This window comes from Myxine glutinosa, chromosome 8 (genome assembly GCF_964187855.1).
Source record: "Myxine glutinosa chromosome 8, kmMyxGlut1.1, whole genome shotgun sequence".
In the NCBI taxonomy this organism is placed as follows: domain Eukaryota; kingdom Metazoa; phylum Chordata; class Myxini; order Myxiniformes; family Myxinidae; genus Myxine; species Myxine glutinosa.
Window position 1 is genome coordinate 61,536,656 of NC_136268.1, and position 15,281 is coordinate 61,551,936.

At 45.5% G+C, this 15,281-nt stretch overlaps 1 protein-coding gene across 1 annotated transcript in view; it reads right to left on the reverse strand.

Annotated features, from left to right (window-relative positions):
- Window positions 1-15,057, reverse strand: part of LOC137432530 (extracellular matrix organizing protein FRAS1) — a 161,105-nt gene extending 146,048 nt beyond the window's left edge. Inside the window, exon 1 of the mRNA XM_078783958.1 lies at window positions 14,747-15,057. Coding sequence (XP_078640084.1) covers window positions 14,747-14,818 — 72 coding nt within the window. The 5' untranslated portion in view covers window positions 14,819-15,057. The remainder of the gene's footprint in view (window positions 1-14,746) is intronic.
- Window positions 15,058-15,281: the final 224 nt, after the last annotated feature.

Consider the following 15,281-nt stretch of genomic DNA (forward strand, 5'->3'; position numbering starts at 1 on the left):
TCTCGGTTCGATTCCTGACCTGACTATAAACTGCTGGATTGGTACTTCACAGGTAGGGCATCACATCAAATGTGCGCCGCCCATTGGAGCTCCAAAGGCCTGGTGTCCCTATATGTAAGCATTAGCTGGTGACATGCTGATTCTACTCTCACAACAATTGATGGAGGCCCTCAATATCAGACATGAGATGAGGAACGTTGCTCAAACCACCTTGCAGTCTGGCATCTCGCTTTGCTCTACAAACTGTCTTGCTATGGAATCCAAGGCCAACTCCACTCTTGTAGCCAACATGTGGCTCTCAACAGAATCCTTTAATCTCCCGCCCCCCCCCCCCCCCCCCCACTGCCAAGGCTGGATTACCCCAAAGCAGTGTTCTAGGCCCCATGCTAATCCTAATCTTCATCAATGATTTCACTGACTCTCTGGAAAATCCTTTTTATCCCTTTGATATGACTCCACTCTCTGCCGTGATATCCCGCATCCTTCACACAGGCAGGGAGCATCCTCTTTCCCCTCTCCTCAGACCTTGACAAAATCACAATCTGGTCAAACACCAGGAAAATGTCTTCCAATTCTGAGATATCTATCTATCTATCTATCTATCTATCGATCTCTCTCTCTCGCCCCCTGCTGGCTGTTGTGATTTGGGTGTGGCGTCATGGCCGCCGTATACAGCTTCTCTGTAGTGTGGTGAGCCGTCAGTGTATTGGTTTTGTCCCTCCCCCCCCCCCCCCCCCCCCCCCATCCCTTCTCTCCTTTGCTTCTACATCCCATGTGCCTCCCGCGTTTTGTTCTCCGGTTTTCAACTCCTTTGTGATCGGGAGAGAGAGATTGAGAGCGGGCCTATTTTGGGTGCGGCCTACCCGATTTTGACGACGCCTTGTAAGCCTTGGTTGTGCTTATAATGCGTTTTTGGTTTTTCATTTTAGCTTGATTTATTTAGGTTGATACCTTCTTGTCCGGTTCGGTCTGTAGCAAGTTCAGGACTCCCCTTCAACCAAGTGGTTTATTAAAGACGATACAAAGCTCTCACAGAACACACGACCATCATGACGAGCCGCCAGCAACCCCCAAAGCCACGCCCCCAGACGTCACTACGCAATGCATAGTACCAATCACAACATCTCCCTTTCATTGAAATTATTATGTTTGTATGCAACAAAACACTACTAAACTAAATCAAAATAATAAACACAATCAGACACAACTTGAACCACACATAGATGGGATATGGGGTTACTGTTATAACTCTTAACCAAAATGTAATTACTGCTCAGTATGATTGGCGAAAACAGAGAAAACACAGAATCATTCCAATCAACGGATTGTCTCTGCACCAATATTACAAGGGCTGATTTCTGGTGGTCGTTACTCACTATCACAATATCTCAATGGTTTTCGAATCACACGGCCGGATCTGGTCGAGTACGGAGAGTTGTCCGGCCTTGTTGTCTCAGCACTCTCGTCATCCTTGGAGCTGGAGCAGCCATTAGTTTCCATTGCTGAAGCGTCGTTGTTGAAATGTACGTGTCGAGCAGTTGGTAGACTTTGATGTGTTGGTTGGGTCGGTTTGTCCTTCCACTTGGCGCCACAATCGGGTGGATGAAGTTCACGCAAGTGTGCCCTGGTTCTTCGAAGACGCGTCCCGTTAGGCGTCTGTACTATATACGAGCGGGGTTCATTACAGCGAGCCACAACTTTCCCGGGGTACCATTGGTGCGTGTCCTTGTTCAGAATCCGAACCCGATGTCCAATAGCCAATTCAGGTAATTGCGGCCCAGCCGTTCTGTTGTATTGCTTTCGCCATCCGGTCTCCACGTTCCTTCAATCGTTCCTGAATTTCCTGAATGCCTTTGTTGTGCAGGAACCAACAGACGACTTGGTAGGTTGGTGCGTATGGGCCGGTTGAACAGCATTTCGCTTGGACTTGGGAGGTGGGAATCTACAGGTGTGCACCTCAGGTGTTGTAGTGCAATATCTATGTCCCCTGATCTAATACACTTTTTGATCATGTTCTTCACTGTTTGAACTTGTCTCTCAACCAATCCATTACTGCGTGGATACCTCGGCGATGTTGTCGTGTGTTTTACATTCCATTTGGTACACATATCACGGTACGGCTTACCCACATATTGAGGTCCATTGTCCGATATGATCTCCAGTGGGGCCAAACATACTGAAACATTCACTACTAAAGCGTTGCTATGGAAACCGAGTCTAAATTCGTGACTAGTAAACGAAGAGCACCTGATGAGTCGTTCGTTTACACCAGGTGCTGTTGAAAAGGTTGTGCTCGATGTGCAGACCTTCCGTGTAGAAACTCTTCAGGATACTCCTGAAATCTCAGTGCAAAACGTGGACCAAATAAATGAAACGGACCACCTGGAGAGGTGTAACGGGATTCAAATGGTACAACAAAGTGCTTCCATTTCCTGCACGGACGAGGGTGATGAGGTAAACATGGCTGACAGTGAGTCGGTGAATGATACGTCATTGATCCGACCACATGAAGGTGATCAAACTATGGTCCAACATGATTATGCCCATTTAGCAAATGAGGGTTTAAACACAAATCCACAGGATGTGGAAACAAAGATTTGACTCCATTTGAGGAAAGTCGTAGTCAGGCTGCCGATGTTTCCCAAACCCAACACTCTGGGGTCCCCCCAGAATTTGGAATACTTGTTCATAAAACAGGAATGGCTGAGGGTATTGACCCAGACCCCTTTGGGGGGCAATGTCTGACTTATCGGAATCAGAGGAGGTGGATGTGACGGTTGTATCACAATCAATGGTAGATCAGCCCCAAGTCCCTCCTCATCTTGTTCTCTTCGTTTCTCAATGAAACGTACAGGACAACGGATTGTTGTCATTTTTGATCATTTCCCCGACTTGGCTTCCTTTATTCAGGATGCAAAACTGGTCCTAAAAAAATCTGAGGAACTAAACCAAACAAAATCACAGTTTCATCGACTAAAGAAAATAATAACAAAGGCAAAGTTTGAGTTTTCTCAGCGTCAGACAAAATTCACAAACAAATATGAAGACGCTCACTCTTGCAACTCTTAATATAAATGGTGATGGAGCGAATAACATCCGCCAGATCCAAGTAAACAGTTGTATTCAAACGGAAACAAGTTGATGTGATCTTACTGCAGGAAACTCATATCATTGAGAAGGTTGAACATGACTGGAGCAGCATTTTTAAAGGTAAATGCTTCTTCAGTAACATGTCGTCTGCATCTGCTGGAGTTGGGTTCTTGTTAAAACCAGGACTTGTACCTGACTCTTGCCTCTTTCAGGAGGTGATAAAGGGGCCGGTTTGCTTCCCTGGAACTGGTGATTAATAACCTAAAATTTGTTATTTTTAATGTATATGCACCGAGTGAAAGTACTGACCGTAAAACTTGCTTTACTGTCGTGGTAAACCAATTAAAATTGTTTGACCTCAATCAGTGCATATGCATGGGGGGTGATTTCAATTGCACGTTTGAGCCCAAATTGGACAGAAATCACCAGAACCACATCCCGAAGCCAATGGTGACCTCTCCCATTTCCTTTCCGTCGTGGGTTTTCTTCATGTATGGCACTTGATACACGCAGATGATCAACAGTACACATGGTGTCGATGTTCCAATGGTCAATTGTCCTTTGCGAGGCTTGACAGATGGTACATCACTCCACGTTTTAGGAACATGATAACCTTCTCAAATATTGCCCCCCTCTATCTTCTATAACCACCACATGGTCACTATGGGCCTATCCTTTCCTCATTTTAAACATACTAGTGCCTATTGCGAATTTAACACACCGGTTTTTTTGGATGATGCCTTTTTTAAGGAAGCCTTTCGCAATCTATGGATGGCAGTAGTTGAAAAAAAGCCCCGTTTTGCTTCCATTAACCTGTGGTGGTACGATATGAAAACCCATATAAGGCTGTTTTGTCAACAGTTTAATTCATATGTCACTCATAAAAGTCGAGTCACACTGGCTCGGCTAGAAACTGAAATTCTAAAACTGGACAACAAACTGGCAAAACAAGAGAATGAGGCAAACTATAAGTTACTCCTTGAAAGAAAGACCCAACTTGGAGAACTATTGCAGGAGAAAGCTGCAGGATTATTAGTTCGATTAAGAATAAAAAATATTAAAGTATCAGATAGCCCTAGCAAATCCTTTTTTCACCTCGAATCCGAAACGAAGCCTGCTCGGCTTATTTTATCAGTTATGGACACCAATGAAATGTAATTGCAAATTCTGATGGGGTAAAAAATACCATCAGAAAGTACTATTCAGAACTGTTTGCAAAAAAAGATGTTTGTGAGGATAAGATGAAACTCTTTACCTCCCATCTCCCATCCCTGATTGAGACTCAACGGCTGGAGCTGGATGTGCCGTTAACCCTTCCTGAATTAGAATGTGCTCTGGGTGAAATGGAATCTGGAAAAGCTCCAGGAATTGATGGCCTACCAGCTGAGTTTTACTTAGAATTTTGGGAACTTTTAGGTCCAGAACTCTAAAATGTAATCCAAGAATCCCTGCGAACTGGTGCAATGCCATTAAGCCTAAGGAGAGCAGTGGTGAGTCTCCTCCCAAAGTCAGGAGATCTCCGGCGGATGGAGAATTGGAGACCAGTTTCAGTATTGTGCACCGACTACAAACTGTTTTCAAAAGCGATGGCAAATCGTCTGAAGAAAGTCATTGGTGACCTGGTCCGACCCGATCAGACTTTCTGCATCCCCAGTCGATCCATTTATGACAACATTTTTTTAGTTTGGGATTTAATGGGCACTTACCACGATCAAAATGATTTTGGAATAATTTTTCTAGACCTTGAAAAAGCCTTTGACAGTATTGATCATGTTTGTTTGTGGCGTATTCTGGAAGCATGTGGCTTTGGGTTAATTTCAGAGCCTTCATATCTCTATTGTACACTGACATCTCTAGTGTAATTAAGGTAAACAATGAACTCGTTTCCCCCATACAGGTTCAGAGAGGGGTACGGCAGGGTTGCCCAGTCTCAGGATTGCTTTTTGCATTAGCAATGGAACCATGACTTTTGTACGCTCAGGGAGAATATCTCTGGCCTGACGTGTTTCCCAAGGAGCCCACCATTGACTATATCAGCGTATGCAGATGATGTGTGCATCATAATCAGAAGCAAACAGGATATTGATGCTCTTGTTAAATCCTTGAGAACCTTTTTCCAGGCTTCTTCCCTGAAAGTTAATTGGAGGAAAAGCAAAGCTATTTGGGTGCCATACCTTAATAGTTGCCTCCCTGTCTCGACACATCCACCTCCTCTTCCGGAAAACTTAGAATGGAAGGCAGATGGTATCGACTACCTTGGTGTGTCCCTGGGTTCCACACAATTTATGGAAAAGAATTGGGAAGGCTTGATTGGAGAAATGGAGAGGAGACTGAACCTGTGGAAAAGAGCCCTACCGCACCTTTCATTTAAGGGCCGTGTCTTAGGTGCCAATAACTTGGTTGCTGCAACTTTATGGCATCGATTTATTTGCCTACAACCGCCGGAAGTGCTGCTTGGAATGATCCAGGCCAAACGTGTGGACTTTTTTTGGGGAGACCATCATTGGCTGCGGCCCAAACGTAATATGCCATACTGCACCTGAAGGAGGCCAAGGCCTTGCTCACGTGAAATCCTGCCTCATGGCCTTTTGCTTGTGCTCCATTCAGCGCCTTGTGTATGTTGAGCACCTGCCAAACTACCCATTGACCTGCCATGCCATATTTTGCAACAGGCGGGCAGACTCGGCTATGGTCGTGAAGTATTCCTGATCCATCTCAAGTTTGTGGATACATCAAACGCTCCCTATATTCTACCAGGGGCCTTCTCAATGCCTGGAAAGGTTTTACAGTGAGTCACAAAGAGGACACATACTCCCCAGAGATGTTCGAGAGTTGAACCATTGTTTTTCAACCCTCTCTTCCCTGATGTATTCAAGAGCCGTGATTTGTGCCAACGCTTCATTGATGCAGGCATGAACAAAGTATGGCGCCTATGGCCAGACTCTGGTGTAGGGTTGGAAGACTGTGGAAGAAATTTCAAATATGACAGGAATTCGGTCCAAGAGGACAATCGGCTTAATATTGAGGAAAGTCGTACAAAAAGGTCATCAGCTACAGGTATTATGGACTCAGAATACACATGGACATCCTGATGAGTCATACTTCCCTAAACTGATTTTTGACTGCTCCCCCAGAGAACTTCCACCTGTTAGCACAGGGACAAATGAGTTGCAAGCTTCAAGCAGCAAGAGCCTGTATAGGTGTTGCGTGTCTCTAATTCTTGGTATTTCTCCATTAAACGGAGTAGCACGCTGGAAGAGACTACTTCCTGCAGGGCCCCCCACTGAACCTGTATGGGAAGCGATGTATTATAAGCAAATCACCAAAAGGAACAGGGGATCTCCAGTGGTGCATTGCCCACTGCATCATCCCATGCAATACATATGTGAGGAATTTTGCCCCAATATCTGCATGCTGCCCCTTTTGCTCTGTAAATGAGGATGTATTTCATTTTTTCATTGGCTGTGAAAGACTTTTTCCATTAGTTAACTGGTTGAACTTTGTGTCACACAAATTGAATTTCAGATTTACTTTTCGCGCCTTTATTTTTGGGTTCAAAAAGAAATGTACACAAGACAAAAAATATGAACTTGTTGTGTTTTTTTTGTAGCAACAGCAAAACTTGCTACATACTTGTCAAGGAGAAGTGTAACGGTAAAACCGCTTCACCAATGCAACGTCATGACGTTTTTCACTGCGCTCGTTTCTGCAAGAGTAAAACTTGAATTTAATTTTTCCAAGACCATGGCTGAACTTGATGTGTTTGTGGGAAAATGGTGTTTAGAAAATGTTTGGGAAGTTCGTCAAAATGAGTTGGTGTTATCTCTTTCTTAAATAATCAAGTCTTTATATATTTTTGGTGGTATTGCTTTATTTTATGTTTTTGTGAAATGATTAATTGTTATACTTGTTGTTTCCTTGCTTTCTTATTCTCTCCTGTTTTATTGGGATTTTTTTGGATTTGTAAATTGTACATACACACTTTTATATTTTTGTAATAAAGGACCTCAAAAGTCTCTCTCTCTCTCTCCTCTCTCTCTCTCTCTCTCTCTCTCTCTCTCTCTCTCTCTCTCTCCCTCTCCCTCTCCCTCCCCTCTCCCTCTCTCTCTCTCTGTCTCTCTCTCGTTTGTGTGTTGGGCATGGCAAGATGGCGGCTGTGCATGTGTGGTGAGGTGCGAGCTGCTCCGACTTTCGATCTTTCTACCCCCGCCCCCCCCCCCCCCCCATTTTTTGGTCGTTGCTCTCACCTTTCCTTTCCATTTTGGTTTATTTTCACATTGTGTATTTTCTGTCTCCCCCCCCCCCCCCCCCCACCGCTCCATTTTCATCAAACTCGGTACCACAACCCTCGTCCTCCCTTCCCATTTTCCTCCCCCCACCTTCCAGTGCCACGTCCGGTACCCCCCGCTCAGTCTTCCCTTCCTCTGACCGTTTCCCGCCTCCCCCTACTCGTTCCCCCCCTTCCCCACTCGTTCCCCCCCAACGCCCCCACTCATTCTCCCCCCACTCGTTCCCCCCTCCCCCCACTCGTTCCCCCCTCCCCCCACTCGTTCCTTCCTCCCCCCACTCGTTCCTTCCTCCCCCCACTCGTTCCCCCCCTCCCCACATTCGTTTCCCAGACTCATCCCCCCACTCGTTCCCCCCTCCCCCCACTCGTTCCCCCCCCTCACCCCACTCGTCCCCCCCCCCCCACTTGTACCCCTTTCCCTCCACCTCCCCCCCACTCATCCCCTTCTATACCCACTCGTTTCCCTCCCCCCACTCGTTCCCCCCCCACCCCCCACTCGTTCCCCCGCTCCCCGCCCCACTCGTTCCACCCCTCCCCCCACTCGTTCCCCCCTCCCCCCACTCGGTTCCTCCCCCCACTCGTTTCCTCCCCCCACTCGTTCCCCCTCCCCCTCCCCCACTCGTTTCCTCCCCCACTCGTTCCCCCCCCTCCCCCCACTCGTTTCCTTCCCCCACTTGTTCCCCCCCTCCCCCCACTCGTTCCCTCCTTCCCCTACTCGTTCCCCCTCCTCCCCCCCCCCACTCGTTTTCCTCCCCCCACTCGTTGCCTCCCCCCATGCTTTTCCCCCCCTCCCCCCACTCGTTCCCCCCCTCCCCCCATTCGTTCCCCCCTTCCCCCACTCGTTTCCCCTCACCCCCCCCCCACTCGTTTCCTCCCCCCACTCGTTGCCTCCCCCCACGCTTTCCCCCCCCTCCCCCCACTCGTTCCCCCTCCCCCCATTCGTCCCCCCCTTTTCCCCCACTCGTTCCCCCCTCCCCCCACTCGTTCCTCCTCCTACCCCCACTCGTTCCTCCTCCTACCCCCACTCGTTCCTCCTCCTCCCCCCACTCGTTCCCCCATGCCCCCACCCCGTAAGGAAAAGAAGGTGGTATTAGACTCCGATGCATTGGACTCAGTACCACCAGATAAAACATCGGTGAGTAATCGATATGAAGTATTGCTAAATGTGAATGCAGATCCCCTGCCTGCTGCCGATATGGACCCTCAGCCTAATATGGAGGAGTTGCATGTGCTACCTCCAGATGAGGTTGGAGAGCAAACGACGTTAACTCCTTGTGTGGATTATGACAAGTCAGGTCCAGCGAGATTCGACTGGGGGGCAAAAATAGCAAATTTCGACCCCTCAGTGTTCCAACGCACCTGATGGCGACCTTTCAAACCAAATAGTCATTGTACCGGCCAATTTAGAAAACGTACCTGAGCACAATGATTGTCCCGAGGAAGAACCTCAAATTGTGCAACAGGTTGCAGAATCGCCCCTCCCCCCCACATTACCCGGGGTTCTGGTGGAACCTCCCCCTCAACCTGCTCCTACAGAAACAGGGCAGGATGACACCTGCACATCACAGAGTATTCTGGTGTAATAGATTACAAGCTAAGTGGAAGGGAGCAAAGAATAGATATTTGATGTCTGATCAAACAGGAACTGAAAGAAGCAGGTTGACCGAGGGAGGGAAGTTAGTAAGAGTAGAAAAAGATTGGAGGTAATAACGGGATTCATTCATTCATTTCTTATGCAGTCTCTGTTTGCTGATGGTACCATTCCCGGGAGGATGGCTGTGCTGCTGATGTGCAGTACCCCCCCCCCCCTGTAGGTTAAAGCAGTTCGCCCCCCCCCCCCCGTACTTTTCTTTAAGTTCTCTAACACGAGCCCTCCTGCTGACTAAACTAACTCAAAATAAACTGAGAAACCACCGACTATTTGGGGGTTGAGGAAGCCCCGTGCCGAGGCCTCAGTACTCAAATTGAGTGTGCCTATCATTTTCAGTGCATTGCACTTTCTCTTCGGTTTGGTCATTTCTCACCCTCTTTCCTTTCACAACATGTTGAATCTGATGGAATTGTAAAAAGTTGCTCATGTATAAACGAGCAATAACTTCCCCTTGGAGTAAAATGTTTCCCCTCGCAAAAGCGAGAAGAATCAACCAATAAATAATAATCAATATAAGCATTCAATAGGATTCATTCATTGGCTCACTGAATCTTTAGGTTATCTTTAAGTGTCATGATTACGACATGGAAAACTTTGAAGGCGCACTCCCTGAAATACCTCAAAAGTCATTTAGGATTGTTTGCAGTAAACACTGACTCGGCCTGTGTTTGTGGACTACCCTTTGGCCTACACCCTACAGGCTCCTTTCCATCACTCTACCCTCAATTGGATTGATCTTTTATGTTCCACAGCTAAACCTTAATTAGTTGTGAATGGGCTCCAGCAAGTATAAAACACTCAATCATCTCTCAGAAGTGCACATCATAATAGTAAAATACGCAACTTGGCGCCTGTCTATCTGTCTGTGTATTTTGACCGTGACACATTCGGTCGTTACTTATCCAATTTCAACCAAACTCGACAGGAGGCCTAAGGGTCACGCTATGGAGGATGCAGCGACTTAATTTGCCCCCGACCCATGGAATTTTTACTCCTTTGACAAACGCTGTTGTTAATGTGTATAAATAGCCTATCATGGCATTTTGTTGGGCACACTGACCGGAAGTAAAAATAAAATAAACCACAAACGCGTATGATTACCTTATTAAACAGTCGCTACTGCTGTTTAACACCAAACTGAAAGGGAGGAAACTCGACGTCCGTGAGGTATTATATGCTTGCTGAGTACGAGCATAGATCTACTGCAATTTATATACCTCACGGAGGATAATAACACGACTCTTCCTGCCGCTACCGTAGGGAGCAGTTGTACTCGTCACAAAAAAACCAGGTCATTATGTTTCAGTTTACATATTAGACCAATAATTAATTTAAACCTCAATTTGCCCACCAAGACTTCATATAGAAATCCAAAATATATAGAAATAAATAGGGTTTTAGAGAACTTAAGGAAAACTATTGAATAATATGTCTTAGGCATTGCCTCAGGCTTTATCTGTTATGAGCGAGCACGAATAATCCAGTTTAGTGACAGGCGGCATTGCTGGGATCAAGCCAGGGCATTGTGGTAGAGCAAGAAGAAGCACGTCTAGACAATGCCACTGATCTACTCCAACGTGCATGAAGCATTGATGCGACATGTGTAGCTAACTACAGGTCTTGGAACAATTGCCCTTCACCAAGATGTACAAAAGAGTAATTCCTGAAATATAAAGCTACATTGATTTGTCTGCGAGGTAGGGGTAAGGCCTGAGACACCGCTTGTATTTGGGTAGTTCTCAGAGCTTTTTGAACTTCATTTTCAGTTCATTTGTTTAGGACAAGGTATCTGCGTACCACTGTGGGCAGCACCATTGACTACTTTAGATGGTATACAGGGTAAAGCTCCTCATCCCTCCGTTTCCCCTCTGAGAACAGGGTGAGGGAACCGAGAGAGGGAAATTCCTATGATGGTGTATACGATCCTTATGATGCTGTAAAGCCTAAAATTAGACAGCATGGAGAGCACCGATTGGCCAGCACGGCCGGAGAAGGGGGAAGGCCCTTGTGCATAAAATGTGCATGCTCACCCCGAGAGAGAAAAAAATGAAGAGGAGGGGTCTTACTGCTTTGGCTACCTAATAGTTTCTGTCCAGAGTCTGTCCGTCCTGCAGTCTTTCAGCCAGTGGCCTGTGGTCCCGTGATCCTGCCTCTACAGTCCTATGATCATTGTTACATCATGGGCTTCCTGCACTTGCCTGTGGTGCCGTGTACCGTCTCGCCGTCATGGTTACGCTAAGCTGAGCCCTGGTCCTGCAGCAACTCGAGTTCATCCTGTGTCTACCCTTCCCTATTCTACCCTTCTATTCGTCTACCCTTCCCTATTCGCCAATTTGTTTGCGCATGTGGTGCTATAGCAGTGGTAATTTTATTGTGAAACATTGATTATGTGTATTAATTTGTGCCATCTGTCTCAGGTTTGTAATACATTCTTTATTTCTTAAGAGATGGCATGTACCTTGTGATCATGCCATTTTGCCATCCTGGTAATTGGGTTCTTTTTGGGATCTCTGGAGGATAAAAAGTCACCCTGGGTAATAACCAGTTTGGTGCCAGGTGCCAGAAGCACAGACTGTCGTTCACCGCTCGTCATCGGTGTTTAGTAAAAGTGACCAGTTTTGCTTTAATCCTCGGAGCGTTAGACCTGGTGTGGTCAGCGGCCACTTCAATTGTGGCTGTGGTTATCAGGCGGTTGCCGGTGGCGATGTGACAATATATTGCATAAACACGAACAAGTCTTATGCCCTATCTATGTGATGCTTTCATGTAGGCCTGACTGGTATGATTCTTCATCATTTAATCTTGCTCACCTTGCTCACATCTATTAATGAAATGCAATAAAAGCAACTCTTTAGATTGTAGTAACTAGCAACGGTACCCGCCCTATGGGCGGGGATTCAATTGGGAGGCCCAAATGAAAAGGCAAAATATCAGAAATTGAAGGCTTTTTATTTTATTTTAAACGATTTATATAAACAACCGTTAAATAATATCACACACAAATCATCAAAATTTAAATATTATTTGTAGAATTTCAAGAAAAGCCACATCAATGTTCATATCGGTAAATATTATTCCATCGTGTTTGGAAAAACTGGAAAATTTGAAAAATTGGAAATTGGAAAAATTGGGAAAACAATACAGCCTATTTTACTCCAGGGGGTCCCAGGATTACCCACCCAAAATTTCGTTGCGATCGGTTCAGCCGTTTTTATGGTACCTAGGAACAGATGGACAGACAGACGGACAGACATTTGGTGAATTATAGTAAAGATTGTTCAAATCGATGATTTAGGCCTCAGCTGAATCTGAGATGAGGATAGTTGCATGGTGTTGCATCTTTTCCCAGGCATTATATCAACATATTTTGTAACAGTCGCATGTGCTATCTTTACCTTCGCAAAAGCGGAAGGTTATGTTTTGATCGCTGTGTATTTATTTGTATGTCTGTGTGTGTGTGTGTGTATGTTATTCGCATAACTCAAAAAGTATTCAACCGAATTGCATGAAATTTGGTGGGATGATTGGTTATTATACGGGACACATTTGATTAGATTTTGGGAGCAATCGGGTCAAAGGTCAAGGTCAAGGTCACGAAAAGGTCAAAATCGTATTTTTACCAAGTACAGAACAGTAGCTGCGGCGAAGGTATGCGCTCTACCGAGTGCCCGTTCTAGTTTACATTCTTATTATTCTTTCCTCAAAGCGAACGTTTATTTTATTTTTAAATAAACATTAGATTTCAGTCAAACATGAAACAATATAGTTCATTCGCTGGTTCGTAAGCCGAGTGATCATGGGTTTGATTTGGGGGGAAATTATCTTCACCTAAAATTGCACTCTGGTGAGGTGCCAGCAGGGGTCTTGCATTGTGGAGTACCTCCTTCAGAGGAATTTTAGCTTACAATGTCCAGTCTGCAATTACATGCACATAGAATTCACTCTGGTATCTCTTGTTGCACAAATTGGATCTTCGAGTCACTGTGGCCCGGCCAAATGAAATATTCCATCCGGTTTGATCAGTGTTGACGATCATGCCTCATATCGATCAAGGACCCTTTTTTAGCCCTTTCACGAGCCTCGATCTCGTATACAACAACAACAACAACAACAACAACAACAACAACAACAACAAAAAAGCTATACAACTGTCAAAGTATGAAGTTCCATTAACAGCAACATGCAGAGTGAAATAAAATTTGATCCTTTGAAATGACGAAATTGTTTGTGATTTATGAATATATATAGAGTAGATCTTTAAGACTGAGTCTGTTTGTTACTTGCGAAAATCGAAGATTTTTCAAGAATACTGGTTGGTCTGGTGCGTTATTCTGTCTGTCTGTTTGTCTGCTTGTCTATTTGTATATTTACAGGTCACAATTTCAAACCGATCTTTACGAAACCTCACTAAATGATAAAGTAGGTCATAAAGAAGAAGCCTATTGATTTTGAGTTTAAAAGGTCAACATTGTCCAAAGGTCAACAACTTTGTCAAAGTTATAAAATCGTCAATTTTCATCCGATTGCTTGAAATTTGAAGAGGATTTGCATATCAGGTAACTGAATTCCACCCACCAATTATTTGAGGTCAATATAGCCCAAAATGTCAACATAGGCCAAAGGTCAACAACTTAGGTGAAGTTTCTAAAATCCTCAATTTTCATCCAATTGACTTGAAATTTGAACAGGATTTGCATATCCAGTCACTTAATTCAACCACCAATTATTTTTGAGGTCTAAAGGTGAAAAGGTCAAGATAGGCCAAATTTGCAAAATCGTCAATTTCATCTGATTGACTTGAAATTTCAACAGGATTTGCATATCCGGTCACTTAATTCAACCACCAATTATTTTTGAGGTCTAAAGGTGAAAAGGTCAAGATAGGCCAAATTTGCAAAATCGTCAATTTCATCTGATTGACTTGAAATTTCAACAGGATTTGCATATCCGGTCACTGAATTCAACCACCAATTATTTTTTAGGTCAACATGGGCCAAAGGTCACCAACCTATTTTAGGGATTTCGCAAGTATCTTGCCATGCATGACATATTTATTGTTTGTTTGTTTTTTCCCTTATACGTTTACGTCCCCCTGGCCCAATTAACGCCCCTAATTTGCTGTACCAGATTATTTTCACACGTCAAAGTTCAATGTCACAATAATTTAAAATTCTCTGTCAAATTGAAGTTAAAACATGAAATAACGCAATTTTGGACATTTGGCCACCTTAAGTCAGAGGTACCCCTCGGCGGGCGAGAAGGGCAGACCCTGGATTGCTCATCCGTTTCACGTTTGAAGTTGATTCTCTGTCGGGAATCGAACCACTTACATTTAAATATTTATGTTTCGTATACAGAATGGAAAGTAATTCGTGAAGGGTCCACAGTCGTCGGGGGACTACACTAAGTGTAAGGAGTGGTCACACCTCACACACTCCTATAATGACATTAAACAAGGAAACGAGGAGGCCATTTGGCCCATCATTGCCGTGTTGCACTCCCGAAATAACGTTTTGCTACATCTTCAAACATGTCTTGTTGATGTTTTTACTGAAGTCTGAATAACTCGATGTTGATCACGTGATCCAACCTGTTACCTCAGACATGGATAGCTTCGTTATGTCCCACAGAACCTTTCCCTTGTCCCTCCGTGCGTTGTCCGTCTGCTGGTGACCCCTCCCCTCCCCTACCCTCAAAAGGAGGTCGTGCGAGCTCACCGCCCCGAGTGCGTCTTCCACACCGAGTAACAGACTCAGCAAGAGGAGCCGTTGCGGACATCCACACGACATGCCGTCCACACCAAGGTCCGTCTGCCGCTGAAAAACGTCACGGAGCAGCACCGCCTCTCACTTTCTCTCTCCCTTGAACTCTCCGTCTCCTTCGCGAACCTGTCAAGAAAGGCCGCGCCAACACAGCATGTCAGCCGCCACCTCGCACTAGGCAACCGACGTACGGCAGTGCCAGGACTGGCAGCAATGGGACGCTAATCGCTAAATGTGCTCCGCTCGTGCTTCCGTGCAGGCGACGCTCATTCCGCGCTCGCAAATCAACCATCCGTGCCCACTCGGCCGCCCGCCAGGTCCTGCCCGGTATTCCCTCTCATAGCGATAACGCCCTCCACCCTCCCCACTGTGGTCCCACCCATGGACAACCCCATCCCCCACCGTGACCCCTTCGCGACAGTCAACACCTCCTCTCCCCACCAAGACTGGTGTCGGTTGGTGAATAAGAGAAAGTTTGCCTTTCAGTATG